General features: G+C 38.5%; 2 protein-coding genes across 2 annotated transcripts; both read right to left on the reverse strand.

Moving 5' to 3' along the window:
- Nucleotides 1-5: 5 nt before the first annotated feature.
- Nucleotides 6-7,506, reverse strand: LOC139951877 (selenoprotein S-like). The gene is made up of 5 exons (XM_071950956.1): nucleotides 7,293-7,506; nucleotides 5,617-5,754; nucleotides 4,769-4,875; nucleotides 4,288-4,453; nucleotides 6-3,251 (listed from the first exon to the last, which is right to left on the reverse strand). The coding sequence occupies exons 1-5, from the start codon at nucleotides 7,399-7,401 to the stop codon at nucleotides 3,166-3,168; spliced, it is 606 nt and encodes a 201-aa protein (XP_071807057.1). The 5' UTR covers nucleotides 7,402-7,506; the 3' UTR covers nucleotides 6-3,165.
- An 869-nt stretch (nucleotides 7,507-8,375) lies between these two features.
- Nucleotides 8,376-17,032, reverse strand: LOC139951878 (galactosylceramide sulfotransferase-like). The gene is made up of 4 exons (XM_071950957.1): nucleotides 16,927-17,032; nucleotides 15,456-15,645; nucleotides 13,992-14,608; nucleotides 8,376-13,102 (listed from the first exon to the last, which is right to left on the reverse strand). The coding sequence occupies exons 2-4, from the start codon at nucleotides 15,566-15,568 to the stop codon at nucleotides 12,336-12,338; spliced, it is 1,497 nt and encodes a 498-aa protein (XP_071807058.1). The 5' UTR covers nucleotides 15,569-15,645; nucleotides 16,927-17,032; the 3' UTR covers nucleotides 8,376-12,335.
- Between the last annotated feature and the right edge of the window lie 132 nt (nucleotides 17,033-17,164).

Genomic DNA, 17,164 nt, shown 5'->3' on the forward strand with positions numbered 1-17,164 from the left:
TAGAATTGTATGACTCCACAGATGAGAAGGGTTTTATTTTTATCAGAATGTTTAGTTTTAACAAATAATTATCTTAAATATGACACCGCTCAGTCTGACACTTCTCAGAACTTGTGAAATGGCTTTAAAGGCACTGGACACTATTGGTAAGTACACAAAATAATTGTTAGCATAAAACCTTACTTAGAAACGGCTCCCTCTGAAGTAGCGTAGTTGTTGAGAAAGAAGTAATTTTCCAATAAAATAATTAAATTTGATTTTGAAGTCCCGAAATCAAGCATAAAAAAGCACACAACTGTGTCGTGTGACAAGGGTGTTTTTTCTTCCATTATTATCTTGCAACTTTGACAACCAATTGAGTTCAAATTTTCACAGGTTTGTTATTTTGTGCATATGTTGAGAAACATCAAGCGAGAAGACTGGTCTTTGACAATTACCAAAGGTGTCCAGTGTCTTTAAAGGTGTTGCAGTCGACCCTCAATATAAAGAGCACTAGAGATGCTCAGCTCATAAAGAGAACATTCTCAAGTCCTGAATCTCATTTCTGCTTTGTGTTTCTTTGTTTTGTTGTCCTCTTGTAACAACGTTCCTTTAAAAAAGAGGTAATTTGGCTGGTCCCAGCGATCTTGTTATAATGAGAGTCCACTGTATATAATTGGCAAGGATAAACACTGTCATTGCTTAAAGCCATTGGAAATTTTCGGTAAACAGTTTTGGTCATCAGAGTCAGGAGAAAATAACGGGAAAACCCACCTTTGTTTCCGCATGTTTCGCTGTGTCATGACACGTGTTTAAAATAATTCTCGCCATCGAGAATTGGTAATTGTTTGAATGTTTTCTCAAATAGTAAAGCATTTCATGGAATAATATTTCAAGAGAAGTCTTTCACCATTACCTTCTGTAAACCCTGTAAGTTATTTGTCAATCTGTTAACTTTTATTTTGTTTTCTGTTCCGATAGTCCATAATGGCTTTAACTATAGTCTGAAACCTTACTGATTACTGGCCTGGAACTACACAAAGGACACAGGGGTCATGACCTTTGTTACCCCTTGTCTTGGCCTTTGTTTCCCGGTCTTAGCCTCGGCCTTCAAAAAAATTCCCATAGATTTTCCTATGAAAGTTCTTTTTGCAAAATAAAAATGGCCTTACCCTCTCAAAGATGAAATCCCAAGCCTGTGGTCGTAAAGTTCAAACTAAAACCACAACGGACTATTTCCCTCTTTAATGAAGTCGTGTTCCAGAAAGTTGTCCCTGATGAACAGACCAGCTAAGTGGACAAGTTATTTTTGGACTTCTGATGAAGTGTTTTTCCCCAAATAAAAAAATGCACTCACATGTAAAAACTCTATCACTTGTAAAAATTTCAAAAACTTCAGGGGTTTTACCGACCCCTGATCAATGTTGGCGAACAAACAATAATATTTTTAAAATTTAAATTATAATAGTATAAGTAACCACCCCAAGGCCCAATTTCATGGCGCTGCTTACCGTAAGCAAAGAATCGACCCTTACGTCAAGCGTATTTCACAGATTAGCAGGGAATTTTGGCTTGTGTGTGTGTGTACTCCACATTACTAGGCATTCAATACGCTCACCGCAGATATTTGAGTGCTTGCCGTGCAAGCGGTGAAAGGTGATCATAAGCGCAGAATTCCGCAGGTAGCAGAGTCATGAAAGAGCGCAGCCCGCTCAAAGGAGTCACATTGAGTGGGCAATGGTAATAAATTTCAAAGAGCTGCTTAAGCAGAAAATATTGCTAAAAAAAATTCTGCTCAGCAGAAATGAGCGAGATATCAGTCACAAATTGTACTTATGCTTAGCTACTCGTTGTGCTTAAAGGAACTTTACAGAATTGGTTTTGCTACAAAGCAGTTGTTGACAGTGTAAGCACTTTATGTAATCCACCATATACATACACTGACAAACCTGTAGAAGTTTGAGATCGTTCGGCCATCTGGGTCACGAGAAAATGATAAAAAACCGATTACACATTTTGCATGACATCGATGGAAGAAAAAAAAATGAATAAAACGCTCAGTGAGCGATAAACTCCAAACGTGAAATTAGATTATTAATTTCTCACCAAATGTGACATTTGTCTTAAATATTTCTAGGCATGTTTTCTACTATCATCATTAGACCGTGTAAGTTTGATGTAAATCTGTGATCTTCATGATTTTGTTTCTTACCAATTCTGCAACATTCCTTTGAAGTAGCTCTATGAACATGAATTTGGGCACTGGATTGAAGTTCAATACCACTAGCTATCTACAGTACATTCTACCTCATGTTGTAGACCCTTTTTGAACACTTTTCTTTATTAATTATAAGATGTTTTTTAAAAGAGATAATAATTGACACCAGAGGTTTTTCATCGGTCTGATGCACTGGCTTATCGCCTTTTATGCATCGCACGTCATACAGATGGATGGTCAAGAAATGGTTACAGGGGACCGTATTAAGGTCAGGTTAAAAATCAGAGAGGTCTCGACCTCATTTCCAAGGGTGTTCTGATCTCGCTGTGCCTTTTTTACCCTAAGGATACTTCCCACGAATTTTGATGTCACAAATTCGCAACGAGCGATCCAATCATTATAGCCTGACCCATGCAAATGGTCCACTACCTGCAACCATAACTAGTTTGTTCCATAACCATCAACCTCTGCTTGACAAAATTTCAGCTCTCTCACGGAATGCTCGTTTCTTGTAAAATATGTACCTTTTTTGTTGTTACTTTATTAAACTTTCCCTCTTTTTAGTCATTGACCTTGTGTTCTTCCCTTGAAGTGAGATCAAAATTTACAAATCTACTTAGCCTCATTTAATATTTTGTTCCCAGTGAGAGAGCCGAAAGTTGTCTTTCAAAATTATGTATGCAAAACATGAATCATGTGACTCTACCAGGCTGAACTGATTGGTTGAGAGTGAATTTGGAATGGGGTCTTCAAGAGCAAAAAGGGGTAGATTTCACAAAGTTAATCCTTACTTAGATTAGTCCTTCAGGCTAGTTCTAAGTTAGAGTTACTCGTCCTAACTCGAGTGAGACTAGTCTGAGACTAGTCAGGTTTTTTTTTCTGAAATCCACCCCAGACCTTGCAAACCATCCAATCAAGACAGCCTCTTGTGTCACATGATCAATTTGTTTAGCATACAACCTTTAACCTCATGCACCGCGGCCACCACCCCCGCTGAATCGACTTCTTGCCGGTCTGAATCCTGAGCCCGATCCTCCCGTCATTGGGTTATAAGCTTGGAGGAAAAACAAAACAAAAACAAATATTAAAGTTTTTTTTTTTTTAGCATAAGGGATACAAAATATAATTTTGTTTTTACCCGTACATCGACATGTATTAGGCACTTTATACTCGGTACTTTCCCCAGTTCTGTGAACAAAATCCACAGGCAAATCCACAGGCCCCACACCCTAACTATCCCCTGTGCTTGATCCTACTGACACAGTTCAGTGAGCACACCCCCCCCCCCTACACACCACCCAAAGCGTCACAGCAGGTTCCACCACGCATCACCGAGCTCCATTCCCGCCTCTATTTCCCGCCTTCGTGCATCACCAAGCTTATCCACCTCCACAAGCATGCAGCATCAGAGTCCAGTTTTCTCAAGAAGACGATCAGAGCATACTGATCGAAACGTCAAGTTGAAACCAACAATTCTTTTCAGAACCACCCCAAACTCATTACATGGTGTCACCGCAAACCTTTCTATATCAGATTTCCACCATGCAAAGTTTCCAATCCTACTTAACTGATTATGTTTTACATGGGATCAGGGGTGAAAACTACTGGTGATCTTCTCTTATGAGGTACAATGAATGATGTTGTTTCCACCTTTTGGCAACCCCTGCCGTCGATTTCACAAAACTCTTCCTAACTTAAGACTAATCTTAGGACTTAGGACGAGTCCCATTCCTGCACTGTAGCATGCAGACCTTAAGATTAATCCTAAGTTAGGACGAGTTACTTGTCCTAACTCGAGATAAGACTAGTCCTAACTCTTTGTGAAATCCACCCCTGATGTTGAAGATTCCAGTGAGGTTTTGCAAACAGTAGTAATGTTAGCACTAGAGGAGTAGATCAAAGAGCCAGATATATTTATTTTGAAAATAATACAGGATTATTTTTTTATTAAGTAGATTTGAAAAATGCGAATTCAGATAAAAGTCTGACACTTGTCATCCCTGATGGGATCATGCCTCCTTCATCAGAGTCCACCATCTTGGATGTTGACTTACAATCGTCTTGATGTTACATTTTTATCTTAGACTCACCTGGTCTTAGCGATGGCTTTTTAGATTTGTCTTTGCTAGCTACTCCAGAGGCTTCTCCACCAGTCGGAGATGGGATATCCTTATTGAGTTTCTTAGACCTATAACCCTGGCCTTGTTTGTGTCGCTCCCAATCTTCAATCTTTTCTCGTCTTTTTTCCTCCTCCCTCTGTAAGGTTGGACAAATAAATACAGCAATGAAAAAGATGATTTGGGGTTGAACAAAGAAAATTGACTAGAGCCTGATTTGATCAACGACCTCTGGATTAAGGTGCTGGCGCTCTACCAGCTGAGCTATCTAGACCTTTGTTGGTGGTCTCCCTATTTTTCTCGATATCTTAAAATCTATTGGAAACTTTTTAAGGGGCACCAAGGTTAAGACCAGAGGTCAAGGCCTCTGTGGGCTCCGTGTAGCTCCAGACCTGGTATGAACTTGGTGCAGAAAACTAGAGTTGTATATTTTTGAATAGGAGTGCCAGCCTACCAGTTTTTCTTTCTCTGCGCGCTCTGCTGCTTTGACGTTGTATTCATCTTGCATTCGTTGCCTGGCTTTGGCCATTGCCTCTTGTCTGGAAAGCACAGTGGCTGCATCTGCAAGGAACCAAATTTCATCTAAAATAAGTTGTTGCTTTTCAATGCATAAAGGTACAATGTTTATTTGGTTATTTGTCTCACTGAGACAATTATTTTGTGACTTGTTTTACTCATTTCTCAAAAAATACTGCACCTCAGTTAGTAAGATTTTAAGGGAAGCTTTTATACTATCAATATCTTCAAACTGTGTGGGTTTAATGTAAATCAGTGGACATTTTGAAAAAGTACCTGAATCCTCTAATGAACAATGTTTATTTGATTATTTGTTTGTTTAGATGATCTTTCCGTCAAGGCAAACTCCCACAAGGGGATAAAAACACCAAGCTGGCAACAGCCAATCTCTCTCATACATACACTGGTTCAACGTCTATGATTTTGAGTTGCACAAATCAAGAAACTGTGATTCAGTAACTACACAACAACATTTATTCTAGGCATTGTGAAATCGGCGTTTAGCTTAGGGGATTTGAACCCACAACCTTGTGATTATAAGTCCAAAATGTTGGACTCCTAAAGCTACTGGCTCAACAGGGAGCCTGCATCCGATTTCACGAAATGCTAGGATTAATCCTATCTCGAGTTAGGACGAGTAACTCGTCCTAACGTAGGATCAATCTTAAGGTCTGCATGCTACAGTACAGGGTTGGGACTCGTCCTAAGTCCTAAGATTAATCTTAAGTTAGGAAGAGTTTGGTGAAATCAATGCCTGTAGTTCTAGATGAAGATCTATCTTCTCACCATAATGTGCTAGACCACTCTCGTTACTCCGTTTCTGCTGCCATTTATTAATCTTGGAGCCGAATCGGTTCTGTAGGTACGCCAACACGATAGCTGCTAAAAGAATGTACCATCCATATTCAGCAAAGAACTCTGACACTGCAAAAAAAAAAACAGAAAATAGAAAAGTTACAACATTATTTTGTGAAGAGCTTAAAGACAGTGGACACTATTGGTAATTGTCAAAGACTAGCCTTCACAGTAGCCTTGCTCAAGGCAGTCGCATTATTCGCTCCGAACAGACGCCGCTGTAAACCCACCCGTATACCCTGTTCGTGGTGCTTGCAATCACACCGCATGACCCACCCGTATACACACTGTCAGATCGTACGAATACTGTTCACACAAGTCATCACACTCGTACCACTAACCGCATGCGGAGGCCGTCAGGCCGACACGGCCTCCGCATGCGGATAGTGTACGGGGGCACAGTGTCGTGCGATGTTACGCATAGTGAATGGGTTTTATACAACAGCAATCTTTTTTCGGAGTGAATAATTCGACTGCCTTGAGCAAGGCTACCTTCACAGTTGGTGTAACTCAACATATGTATGAAATAACAAACCTGTGAAAATTGGAGCTCAATCGGTCATCGAACTTGCGTGATAATAATGAAAAGAAAAAAAACCTTGTCACATGAAGTTGTGTGCGTTTAGATGGTTGATTTTGAGATCTCAAATTCTAAACTTAAGGTCTCAAAATCAAATTCGTGGAAAATTACTTCTTTCTCGAAAACTATGTCACTTCAGGACTGGCATAGTTGCAATAATGTAACCCTCCTCCCGACGACCTCGAGAGGAAGGTTATGTTATCACAATAGGACTGGCAGTGGAGCTAGATCCAGTTACTGGGGAGCTGTACTGCCGTACAAACTATAGCACAAACGCGTCTAGTCTATACTATAGAATCGCTTTTCGACACTAATATTAAACTACACGTCAGGAGCCAGACCAGGATAACTTTCCGTATGGCGCCACCACTTTTTCACTCATTTTTACAAATGGATATGTCAATGAGGTAAATTAGATACTATATTATTTTATTTCGAATGAAAAAGTGGTGGCGCCATACGGAAACTTTTCCCCAGACCACTTGGTCGGAGAACATTTTGACTGGTCCTCATGCTATATTTTGTTATTATTTCATTAATATTAATTTGCTATTGATCAGCGGACAACTGATTGATGATACGGCAAGGGGAGTTGCAACACCCAGCAGGGTGGATACATGCGCATTACAAATATTATTGTTATTAATTTTAATAATCGTAACCCTCCATCCCCCTGACAGCCGTTCGGACACTGTCGTCAGGTCAGGAGGATGAAGAGTTTTGATTGATTATCACAAGTTCTACAGGGAACTAAAATGATTGAAGAATGATGGGAAGGACTGGTCGAGTGGTCCATGTCTGACACCCCCCCCCCCCATGACATGTTTATTACTATATAATATTTATATTAAATAAAAAACTGTACATTTGTCTGCTTACAACATCATCACATCATGGCTTCTCAAACATGTGATATTTCTATACAGCTACAAAATGTAGCAGAGGAAATACACAAACATTTAACAATAACAGTAAAAAGTAACACTTTACTGTAAACTTAAAAACAGCAGAACAAAAAAATACAAACCAAAATTAAATCCATCAGACACAGACTTGGGTTCTTGGTTCCCTTCTGGTGGTAGTTCTCTGTTCTCGAAGATACCCGCCCCCTCAGAAGCAACTTCCTCCTCTGACATTCTGAAGTTTCTACCGGTCTTTTTTTTTATTTAGAAGCAAAGAAATCTAAATGTCGACATTGCGTTGATGAGATTGCTAGAAAATAAAATAAAGTGTTTATAGTCTGGCCACCGTCTGCTTATGTTTTCCTCTTCCCGTTTTGTGAGTCTAGGTTTCCGACGAAAACTGACGTGTTATTGTTGTTTTTTCCAGTAGAGCGCCCTCTGTTGTCTAACCCTTATATTATAAGTTATAACAACAGGTGTCATTATCTATTTTATCACCCAAAAACATGTACTTTATTTTGTGTTCAGTATAATCATTGGAAATTATTTTGTTACTTTATGAAAAGAGAAGCAGATTATGCTTGAATTTAAGGCAACATATTATCCGGATTGATCACACACACAAAATATAAAACCATAGGCCTAAGGCCCTATTTCTTCACTATTTTTTATTTTGTAAACATTTGAAATACTCATTTATATGGCCTCAAGTATTTAGGCCTATTCTGTATTTTACAAAAAAAAGGTTCCATTCAGGCCTTCAATCATTTTTATTTATTTATTATAGTATAACTAGAGGAAGGGAAGGACCGAATAATAATAATTTGGGGGCTAATAATCCTTACTCGCAGCTAAGAGCTAAGAAGGACGCGGCTACAGCGTGTTCGAGAAGCAGGCATGCAAGAGGCATTCAGCTGCCAGCCACATCAACCCATTATGACCACTGAGCACAGCCAAGATCGAAAGTGTTTGACTTTTTCCTGAGGGAGGAAAACCGGATGGTCTGGAAAACCCTCGTGGCACAGCAGAAAACCAACGCACAACTCAACTCACATATGGCCCGACCGGGAATCGAACCGGGGTCACCTTGGTGAGAGGCGAGCGCTTTACGCACAAGCCAACCGTGCCACCCCGAATATCAACCAATGTGACACAGCAATGGCAAAAAAGACAAAAGACACAAACAAATCTACAAAATTATACCCAAGTATAGAGTAGAGATTTATTGAATACCAGTCAAAAAATACCAGATGAAACTTTACAAACTTAACATAGAATACAGCAAAACACAGGACAATTATTGCAAACAAAATTGAATTTTAAAAGAACGTTTTTAAAACAACCTTATTCCATATAATCTTGTCAAAGATACAATAAAATGCCTAAAAAATAGAGCGGTTATATAAGACACATTTTGAGGAACGTTCCTGACAGAAACGCTTATCAGATTCAATCTCTGGGGGATATGTATCTTTCCCATAACCACATTACTTCAAAGTAAACAGATTCTCAAAATACTTTGTAATATCAAAAGCTGCTCTACTTCTAAGCAAGTTTTTCTTGCCATTCATTTTATTAACAGTGACTACCAACAAACTTATACCTTCCCAAAGATATTTAAACACCATAAAGTTGGTTGTTTCAATTTTTGGTTCACATTACACGATTGGCTTAACAGAAAAGTAAACTCTTTGTACAAAGAAAACATTGTATTTGACTTTTAGTTTTAAATTAACACCATCAAAGGTTTCAGTGAATTCTTTTTGAAGACTTAAATAATAACATTTATGTCACTGTGTAATATCTTTAAAGACACTGGACACTATTGGTAATTGTCAAAGACCAGTCTTTTCACTTGGTGTATCTCAACATACATGTACACGCTTAAAGACACTGGACACTATAGGTAATTGTCAAAGACCAGTCTTCTCACTTGGTGTATCTCAACATAATTATGCATAAATACACATAACTGTGAAACTTTGAGCTCAATTGGTAGTCAAAGTTGCGAGATAATAATGGAAGAAAAAACACCCTTGTCCCACGAAGTGCTTTCAGATGCTTGATTTCGAGACCCCAAATTCTAAATCTGAGGTCTCGAAATCAAATTCATGGAAAATTACTTCTTTCTCAAAAAGTACGTCACTACAGAGGGAGCCATTTCTCACAATGTTTTATACTATCAACCTCTCCTCATTACTAGTTACCAAGTAAGGTTTTGTGCTAATAATTGTTTTGAGTATTTACCAATAGTGTCCACTGCCTTTAAAACCAAGAACTTATTTTCAAATTGTTGACTTTTGAGTCTAGTAAACTTCTTTGAATTATGTTAAGTATAAAAATATATGCAAAGATATGCAAAGTTATACCCATAGTGCTTGTTACAATAAAAACAGATTTAATTTTTAACTTTTAGCAAGACATTTCTTTCTTATCAAGATTATTTAATATAAATTCTGGTCAGGTTGCAATGTTTAGCTACAAACCCTGTCGTTTTGTGGAATTTAACCCAAAGTTTGAGTCCTGGGCCTAATTTCATAGAACACATAGGCACAACAAAATTATGTTTACCAGAATAATGTAACCAGCCAGACTACCACATCACATTCCACGGCATTTGACTGGTCTCCTGCTAACTTTTGCTTAGCACAGAATTTATTTAAGCAAGAGTCTGCTTTTAAGCAGCTCTATGAAATTGGGCCCTCAGGTTGATTTTACATAGTTCTAACTAAGGCTGTGTCCGAAACGGCGACTTCCGCTACAGCTACGACTAGACTGGCCCATCTGCCTATTCTTCAACACTGCCAGACACGCTGATCTAGACATAGCTGTATTTGAAGTCGTCGTTTCGGACACGGCCTTAGACTAATCCTAAGTCTCTTTAGGAGTTATTCAAAATGTAAGTCTAGCCCTAAGTTTGGAGGAGTATGACTAGTCTTAACTCTTTGTGAAATCCACCCCTGTTAAATAATATTAGATGAGATTTCCACAGATATTTATATTGAGTTGGGAGAGGCTTTTAATGATTACTGTTCCCCGTTCTGTCAACAAAACAAACAAGTTGGGCCTTGTGATTTATTTTATTTGTAAACACACCACTAACCCGTACACGTCAGCCATCTGCTGTTTTCATTGTCAATTTAATCATTTAGTACTGCTACAGGAGAATTCCTGATTAAATTATTGGCAAAGCCAGCTGCTAATATTCCAAACAAAAGTACTTATTTATTTATATATTTTATTCTATTTAAAAATAATGCTGTGTGAGCATGGTACACCTGTTGTCATTTCTAACTGCATTCTCCTAGCCAGGTGTTTAGAGGCAAAGTATACCTTCGGTTTTTGAAACCGTTCAATTTGTTTTAATCCTATTTAAAGGTAAAAGTATTAAATAAAAAAACATGTGAAAATTTCATTTCAAATGGTGGTCAGGTTTTTGAGAAAATATTGCCAAAACCCAAAGCATTTCTCAGGCATCTGAAAGCAATGCAACAAGGTTTTTTTTTCTTTCATTAATTGCTTGCAACTTGAATGACCAGTTGAGCCAAAATTTTCACAGGGTTTTTTTTTTTTTTGTATGCATATTTTAGGATACATCAAAAGAGTACTGGTTTTTGATAATTATCAAAAGTATACCCTGCCTTTCAAGACACTGGACACTATTGGTAATTGTCAAAGATAAGTCTTCTCACTTGGTGTATCTCAACATATGCATAAAATAACACACCTGAGAAAAATTTAGCTCAATTGGTCGTCAAAGTTGCGTGGTAACTATGACAGAAAAAAACACGAAGTTGTGTGCTTTCAGATGCTTGATTTCGAGACCTCAAATTCTAAATCCGAGGTCTCGGAAATTACTTCTTTCTCGAAAACTATATCACTTCAGAGGGAGTCGTTTCTCACACTGTTTTATACTATCAACCTCTCCCCATTACTCGTTACCAATTAAGGTTTTATGCAAATAATTATTTTGAGTAATTCTTACCAATAGTTGATAGTGTCCACTACCTTTAAGTAGAAAGCGTCTTCTAACAGTCCTTATAACAGGCATTACTTTTTCTAATGGTAAACAATAAACCCATAACCTTATAAAAATACCAAATAAATATGAAAGACTTTTATTCCATAAAAAATAAAACAGCCACAAGCTAAGCCCAGTAACCTTAAATATTTCTTTCTAAACTTTTAAAAGACTCTTCACCCCCTCCTATTCACGGTGACTATTAATGTGCCCAGTTTAAGCGAGATTGTAAGCATAAAAACTTGCTAATAACAGACAAATCTTGGTAAGCAAGAAACTGGTTAGCAGCAAAAATTCCATGATGTTTACGTTGTACATGAAGCAACTGGTGTCACACTCAGCTTTTCTAAGCAAAACAATTTGCTACTAAGCAAGCTTTATAGAAATCATGTTACAGGCTGACATCAGTCAAAACCATGTGGATGATATTCACTGGTCAAACAGTAGGAAGGTTAAGCTACATATTAACAATGCAAACATGGTAATTAATTATTAAAAGTAAATGATGATGGCTTTTTCTAGCTTCCTTCCACAAAGAATGTATTTTGTTTTCAAAGTGCATGGCACTTTTCAGTACTGGGATGATTTGAATAAACATGTAGGGACACCATCTTTATTTTCAGCAAAAAAATAGAATGAATAACACGCAGGCCATGCATGGCCTCTGCTGCCCCTGGTCTTGGCCTTTGTGCCCCTTCAAAAGTTTCTCATTTAGTAGATTTTCCAATGGAAGTGCCCTTTGCAAAATGAAAATGGCCTTGCTGCTCCACAGTACTCTGGGAAATTATAAAGTTTTGTTCTCGACATAAGTGAGAAGATGATGTTATTGTGAAAGCTTTTATTGATTAATGAGCAAAAAGAGGCCCACTTTGAAGTTTTGGCAGGGAAGCACGCCTGGTTTTCGGTTTTCCCAAAGAGTGCCCACGGTTTACCTGTATTTTTTGGGGTGACGGGCCAATATTTTATGTCACTCTTCAGTCAGCTTTTGCACTTGCCCATTATTCATATTAAATAGGAATGCTTTTTTTAAACACCGAACTAGCCAGCTGGCCAACTTGGAGAGAATTTTCACCTGTCCTAATGTGCTTTAATAGCCACTTTGCTAGTGGACCACTGCTAAGGGAGAACACTGACACCACAACCCTTCCTAATTGGCACCTTCTATCTTCTTAGGTCGACGCATGTTCATCTTATGCCTTAGGGATGTCAAGTAGCTGTAAGCGGAATACGTTATTCTCTTACAAGTTATATCTCGAGCAGCTTCCGGTCTCAGGATATATCTCTCAATAATTGTATTTCCTCCCATTTCAGATACTTTTGTTTTTCCCTTGACGCAACGTTGACTGAGCTTCTCATTCCGACGATCAAGCTCAGCGACATCGGCAGCCATGCGATCCACCCCATACTGTCGGATCTTGTTCCAGAGCGTGGTGTTGAAATGGCGGTAGAGACGGACGTCCCCGTCCAGCCAGTTCAGAAGATTGTTCGTCGTTGCATTTGAAAGCTGCTTAATGAGCATACCGCTGCGAGCGTTGCTAGTGAAGTAGATGATGTCATCAAAAGACCAGCACATCATCTCTTTAAGTAGAATCAACGACTCCTTAAGATACTCAGCGATCAGGACCAAGTCAAATGCATCATCGATGTAATGGATCCAGTTCTGAACCTTCACAGGGTCATTCATGGCTAGAATGTCCAATCCAAGATCATACAGCATCGGGTTGAGGCTGCTATGACGAGAGTTTCTCTCCTTCTCATAATTGTAGAAGCTCTTCGGAGAAGCTGCGAAAGTTTCCAGGGAGCATTTCATCCGGCGTTCCATTTTGTAGTAGCTGTAGGTACTTTCAAATTGCTTGGGCGGGTAGCGGAGGATTGTGATGAACTTGGCGCCTGGGGCCATTATTTTCCTCATGTCTGTATGAAAAATAAAAAAGTTTATAAAACCAGCTCTTATATAGAGCAATTCCCCCCCAAAAAAGATCAAGGCGTTCTACACACCAACAATAGCAAATATAATACACTAAAATAGATTTATAAGTTTTAAAGGTTAAATTGTCCATGTTTCCAACTTCTTGTGGTAAACCTTTTTAATAGTCTGGACTTAAAGACAGTGGACACAATTGGTAATTGTCAAATACCAGTCTTCTCACTTTGTGTATCTCAACATATGCATAAAATAACAATCCTGTGAAAATTTGAGCTCAATTGGTCATCGAAGTTGCGAGACATGAATGAAATAAAAAACACCCTTGTCACACGAAGTTGTGTGCTTTCAGATGCTTGATTTCGAGACCTCAAACTCTAAACTTGAGGTCTCAAAATCAAATTCGTGGAAAATTACCTCTTTCTCGAAAACTACGTCACTTCAGGGGAGCCATTTCTCACAATGTTATATACTATCAACCTCTCCCCATTAGTCATTACCAAGTAAGGTTTTGTGCTAATAATTATTTTGTGTAATTACACACAGTCCACTATTTTATAGATAACCAAATTGTTGACTTGACAAAATGGAGAGGGATATTTGTGTGGATCCTTGTTCAACTTTTAAAACATCTTTCCAACCATACTTGAATTTCACTCTTGAAGGGAACACAGCAATTTTTCTCTGGTAAAGGGGACTTCTATGAGGAAAATAAAAATTTCTATGGAACTTTGCAAAGGGCACCACGGCAATTGCTGTGGGTGCTGTGTGTTATTTTAAAACAAATGCTTTCAAACTTGTTCATGACCCAAAGCCCCCAATCCAAGGCAACATGTCCCTTTAAGATAAAAATAAGTACTTAAAACTTTGTCAGCTTACTTTCTTTATGGAAGCGTGCATGATTCGCTAGAATGTTGTACTGGCCTGTCGGTGACCGAATCGCAAACGAAGGCTTGAATTTCACTGGACTACCCATGTACACATCAGTCAACGGTAGGGCAAAGGTCAAATCTCGAACGTCTCCGAAGCGATACAGAACATTCTGTAGAGTCGAGCCTCCAGTCTTGTGGGTCTTCAAGAGAAGAATGTTCGTCTTCTCTTTGCAAGTGTCTTCAACTTTGACGGGGAGACTTGAAAGATTTCCTCCATCTTTAATGATATTCTTTGAGGGGTCGAGGCTCAAATTAACTGGTGGTGATTTGTTATCTTTTCTGGTTTGTGCCGAGTTTTTCCCGTTGTCTGGGTTCAAATTAACACCATGTGATTTGTTATCTATTCCAGTTAGAGGTAATGAGATATTCCCGTTATCCTTTTCAGTGCTTGTGTTAGTCTTGGGAATCTTGTCAGTTTCTCCATCGTTGCTTAAGTTCCTTTCTTGCTCCACCTCGGGAGATAAAAGCAACTCCAGATTTGACCTGACTCCTTCCATCTTGTTGATTTTGTTTTTGAGAACGGAGGCGTGCATCAACATGTGGATGGCATCTCTCCCACTCATCCTGTTGGGTGGTAAAGTTTACGAGAAAAATTCAAGTTAATGTCATGTTACGAGCAATTATACAGTAAACCAGTTCCCTGTCCAAAAAAAACAACCACTTTGGAACAAAATAAGATTTCACAGTACGTCTCAATGCACTTAACATCAGTGCCTTGGTCATTTGGCCTATAACATTCCTTAAATCTTTCTCAGCTCCCTCGGCAGTATACAGCCCTGAGCTGCCGTATCAACATCTACCCTCGCAGGTTCACTAGGTGGCAGCAGACTTACCAGGTAAATTACCATTCTTTACTTAGTTCTGAATATACGCACTTTTCCCAAGGAAAAATGGATTTACCCGGTAAGTCTGCTGCCAGCGTAGTGTTCCAAAAGTCCCTTATTCCATTTCCAGTCCCAAATAAAAAATTCATTAGATTTTTGCTTTAAAAGTTTGTTTTTTCATACAGTACCTTTTGGAACAAAGTTGTTTGACACAAATTGCCCATCTTCAAATCTACAAAAAACAACCCTTTCCCATGAGTTACAACTTTGTTGCACTGATACAAAGTACAAACTTGTCTAAACAGCAGTCACAGGTTGAATGGCTTCTGACTGGCACCCCCACACAAAGATTTTAACAAAATAGGCAGATGGCCAACATGAGGCTAGATAGCTCAGCTGGTAGAGGTCCCAGGTTGGACTACCACTTTCCCTTGTTCAACCAAATTTACCCAGTCAGGGGTGTGTTTTTGGGGTAGTAACCAATAACTGTTTCGGTTGATTTCGCCATTGGTAAATCAAGTCTGGCCAGTGGCGGAAACTGTAATTAGTTACGACCGCCAAAACGCGCTCCAGGTTTACGCTCTTACCTTTTGTCACCAGAAAAAATTCCCTTGTTTAAGGTTAAGTACATCATGGATAGAAAGAGGAACAGTATAGCAATTAGAAGGGTACACACAAAAGCTGTTTGGATGCTCTTCATTTTGGCTGCTAGACGTTCCCTGACGTTGGCCTGAAGATCAGAAGCCTCTGGATAACAACTCAAGATAAGGTAGTTCTCTAGAAAAGATAATCAGACAAGCAATGTCGCTCATCAGTTTTCCAGAAAGAGATGTGCACAAAAACACAAGAAATATTTATTCAAGGAATCACCCAATTATTATTACTATTATTATCATGACATTACAACTATACTTCCATATTAGTTGCAATAACATAACCCTCCTCCCTCCCGACGGCGTAGGGAGGAGACGGTTACGTTATCGCAACTATACTTCCTGATGGGCTAGGATTAGGAAGGCAAAAGCAAAGTATTTACTGTGGTCCGTTGACCTGCCTCCCCACATCTGATTGTAAAAAACAAGTAAGAAAATGAGAAAGAAATAAAAAATATATTGTACAAAAAGATCTCCATGACATACCCATTGCGTTGGGTAAACAAACTAATCTGAAACAGCAAGCCATTCGTATTTAACTTAAATATTATATTAACTAACATTAACACTAATATTAATATTAGTTAATATATTTTTTTATTAATATTAGTTAATATATTTAAGGTAAATACGAACGGCTTGCCGTTTCATGTTTTGTTAAAGCCAGTGGACACTTTCGGTAAACAGTAATGTCCAAGGCAAGGCCCACACTTCGTGTATCACAACTTCTAAATAAAATAACAAACCTGTGTAAATTTAGGCTCAATCAGTCATCGGAGTTGGGAGAAAATAACGGGAAAAACCCACCCTTGTTTCAGCACATTTCGCCATGTCATGACATGTGTTTACTATAAATCCGTAATTCTCGATGTCGAGAATTGATAATTGTTTTAATGTTTTCTCAAAAAGTAAAGCATTTCATGGAATAATATTTCAAGAGAAGTCTTTTACCATTACCTTCTGTAAACCCTGTAAACTATTTGTAAATCTGTGAACTTTTTTTTTTTTTTTTCTGAACCGGAAGGGTCCAATGGCTTTAACACATGTTTTGTTTAAATCCAAAGATTCATAATAATTATTTACAATGATACTTCCGAACTTGAATTCTGGTACCCGGTCTACCCAAAGACTAGAGTAGAGGTGGGTTCTTTCTCTATGGTCTACCACCATGGGTCTACTCTACCCGGCCGTGTATGCGACCCGAAACCCGGCCCCGAAACGTACGTGTACACACCCGGTTGATCATGTTGATATCCCGTACTGTAGTGTAGTGTTAGCCTATCCAACTTGATTCCAAATCCTAGCTCTGATTTTATAAAAAGTTAGTTTTTTTAGGGCTTGCCCATTCTTTAAACCATTTTCTATGTTTATTCTTTGTTGAATAATTGTTATTATATCAACTCACCTACTACATGTTCATATTACTACATTCTGATGAAGTCTTTCAAGAAAGGTTGTATTCTCGAAAGTTTTACAACGCTCGTTGATGTAAAAAAAAAAATGTGTCAACGTCGTTAAAAAGTTAGAAAGCCAAAATAGCCCCCTCTTGTGTTCACAAAAGTTATTTTGAAGAAAGTACAAGAAGCTGCACATCATCATCATTAGACCCAGTAACGGGGGCGCTGTACTCCTTTTAAACAATT

This window comes from Asterias amurensis, chromosome 19 (genome assembly GCF_032118995.1).
Source record: "Asterias amurensis chromosome 19, ASM3211899v1".
Taxonomy (NCBI): domain Eukaryota; kingdom Metazoa; phylum Echinodermata; class Asteroidea; order Forcipulatida; family Asteriidae; genus Asterias; species Asterias amurensis.

Coding starts and splice junctions, on each gene's coding strand:
- LOC139951877 (XM_071950956.1), bottom strand. CDS start 7,401: ATGTCAGAGGAGGAAGTTGCTTCTGAGGGGGCGGGTATCTTCGAGAAC. Junction 4,876..5,616: donor GAGTGGTCTAGCACATTATG/GTGAGAAGATAG, acceptor GGTTCCTTGCAG/ATGCAGCCACTGTGCTTTCC. Junction 4,454..4,768: donor GCGCAGAGAAAGAAAAACTG/GTAGGCTGGCAC, acceptor CCAACCTTACAG/AGGGAGGAGGAAAAAAGACG.
- LOC139951878 (XM_071950957.1), bottom strand. CDS start 15,568: ATGAAGAGCATCCAAACAGCTTTTGTGTGTACCCTTCTAATTGCTATA. Junction 14,609..15,455: donor ATTTTTTCTGGTGACAAAAG/GTAAGAGCGTAA, acceptor ACCACCCAACAG/GATGAGTGGGAGAGATGCCA. Junction 13,103..13,991: donor TGCACGCTTCCATAAAGAAA/GTAAGCTGACAA, acceptor TTTTTCATACAG/ACATGAGGAAAATAATGGCC.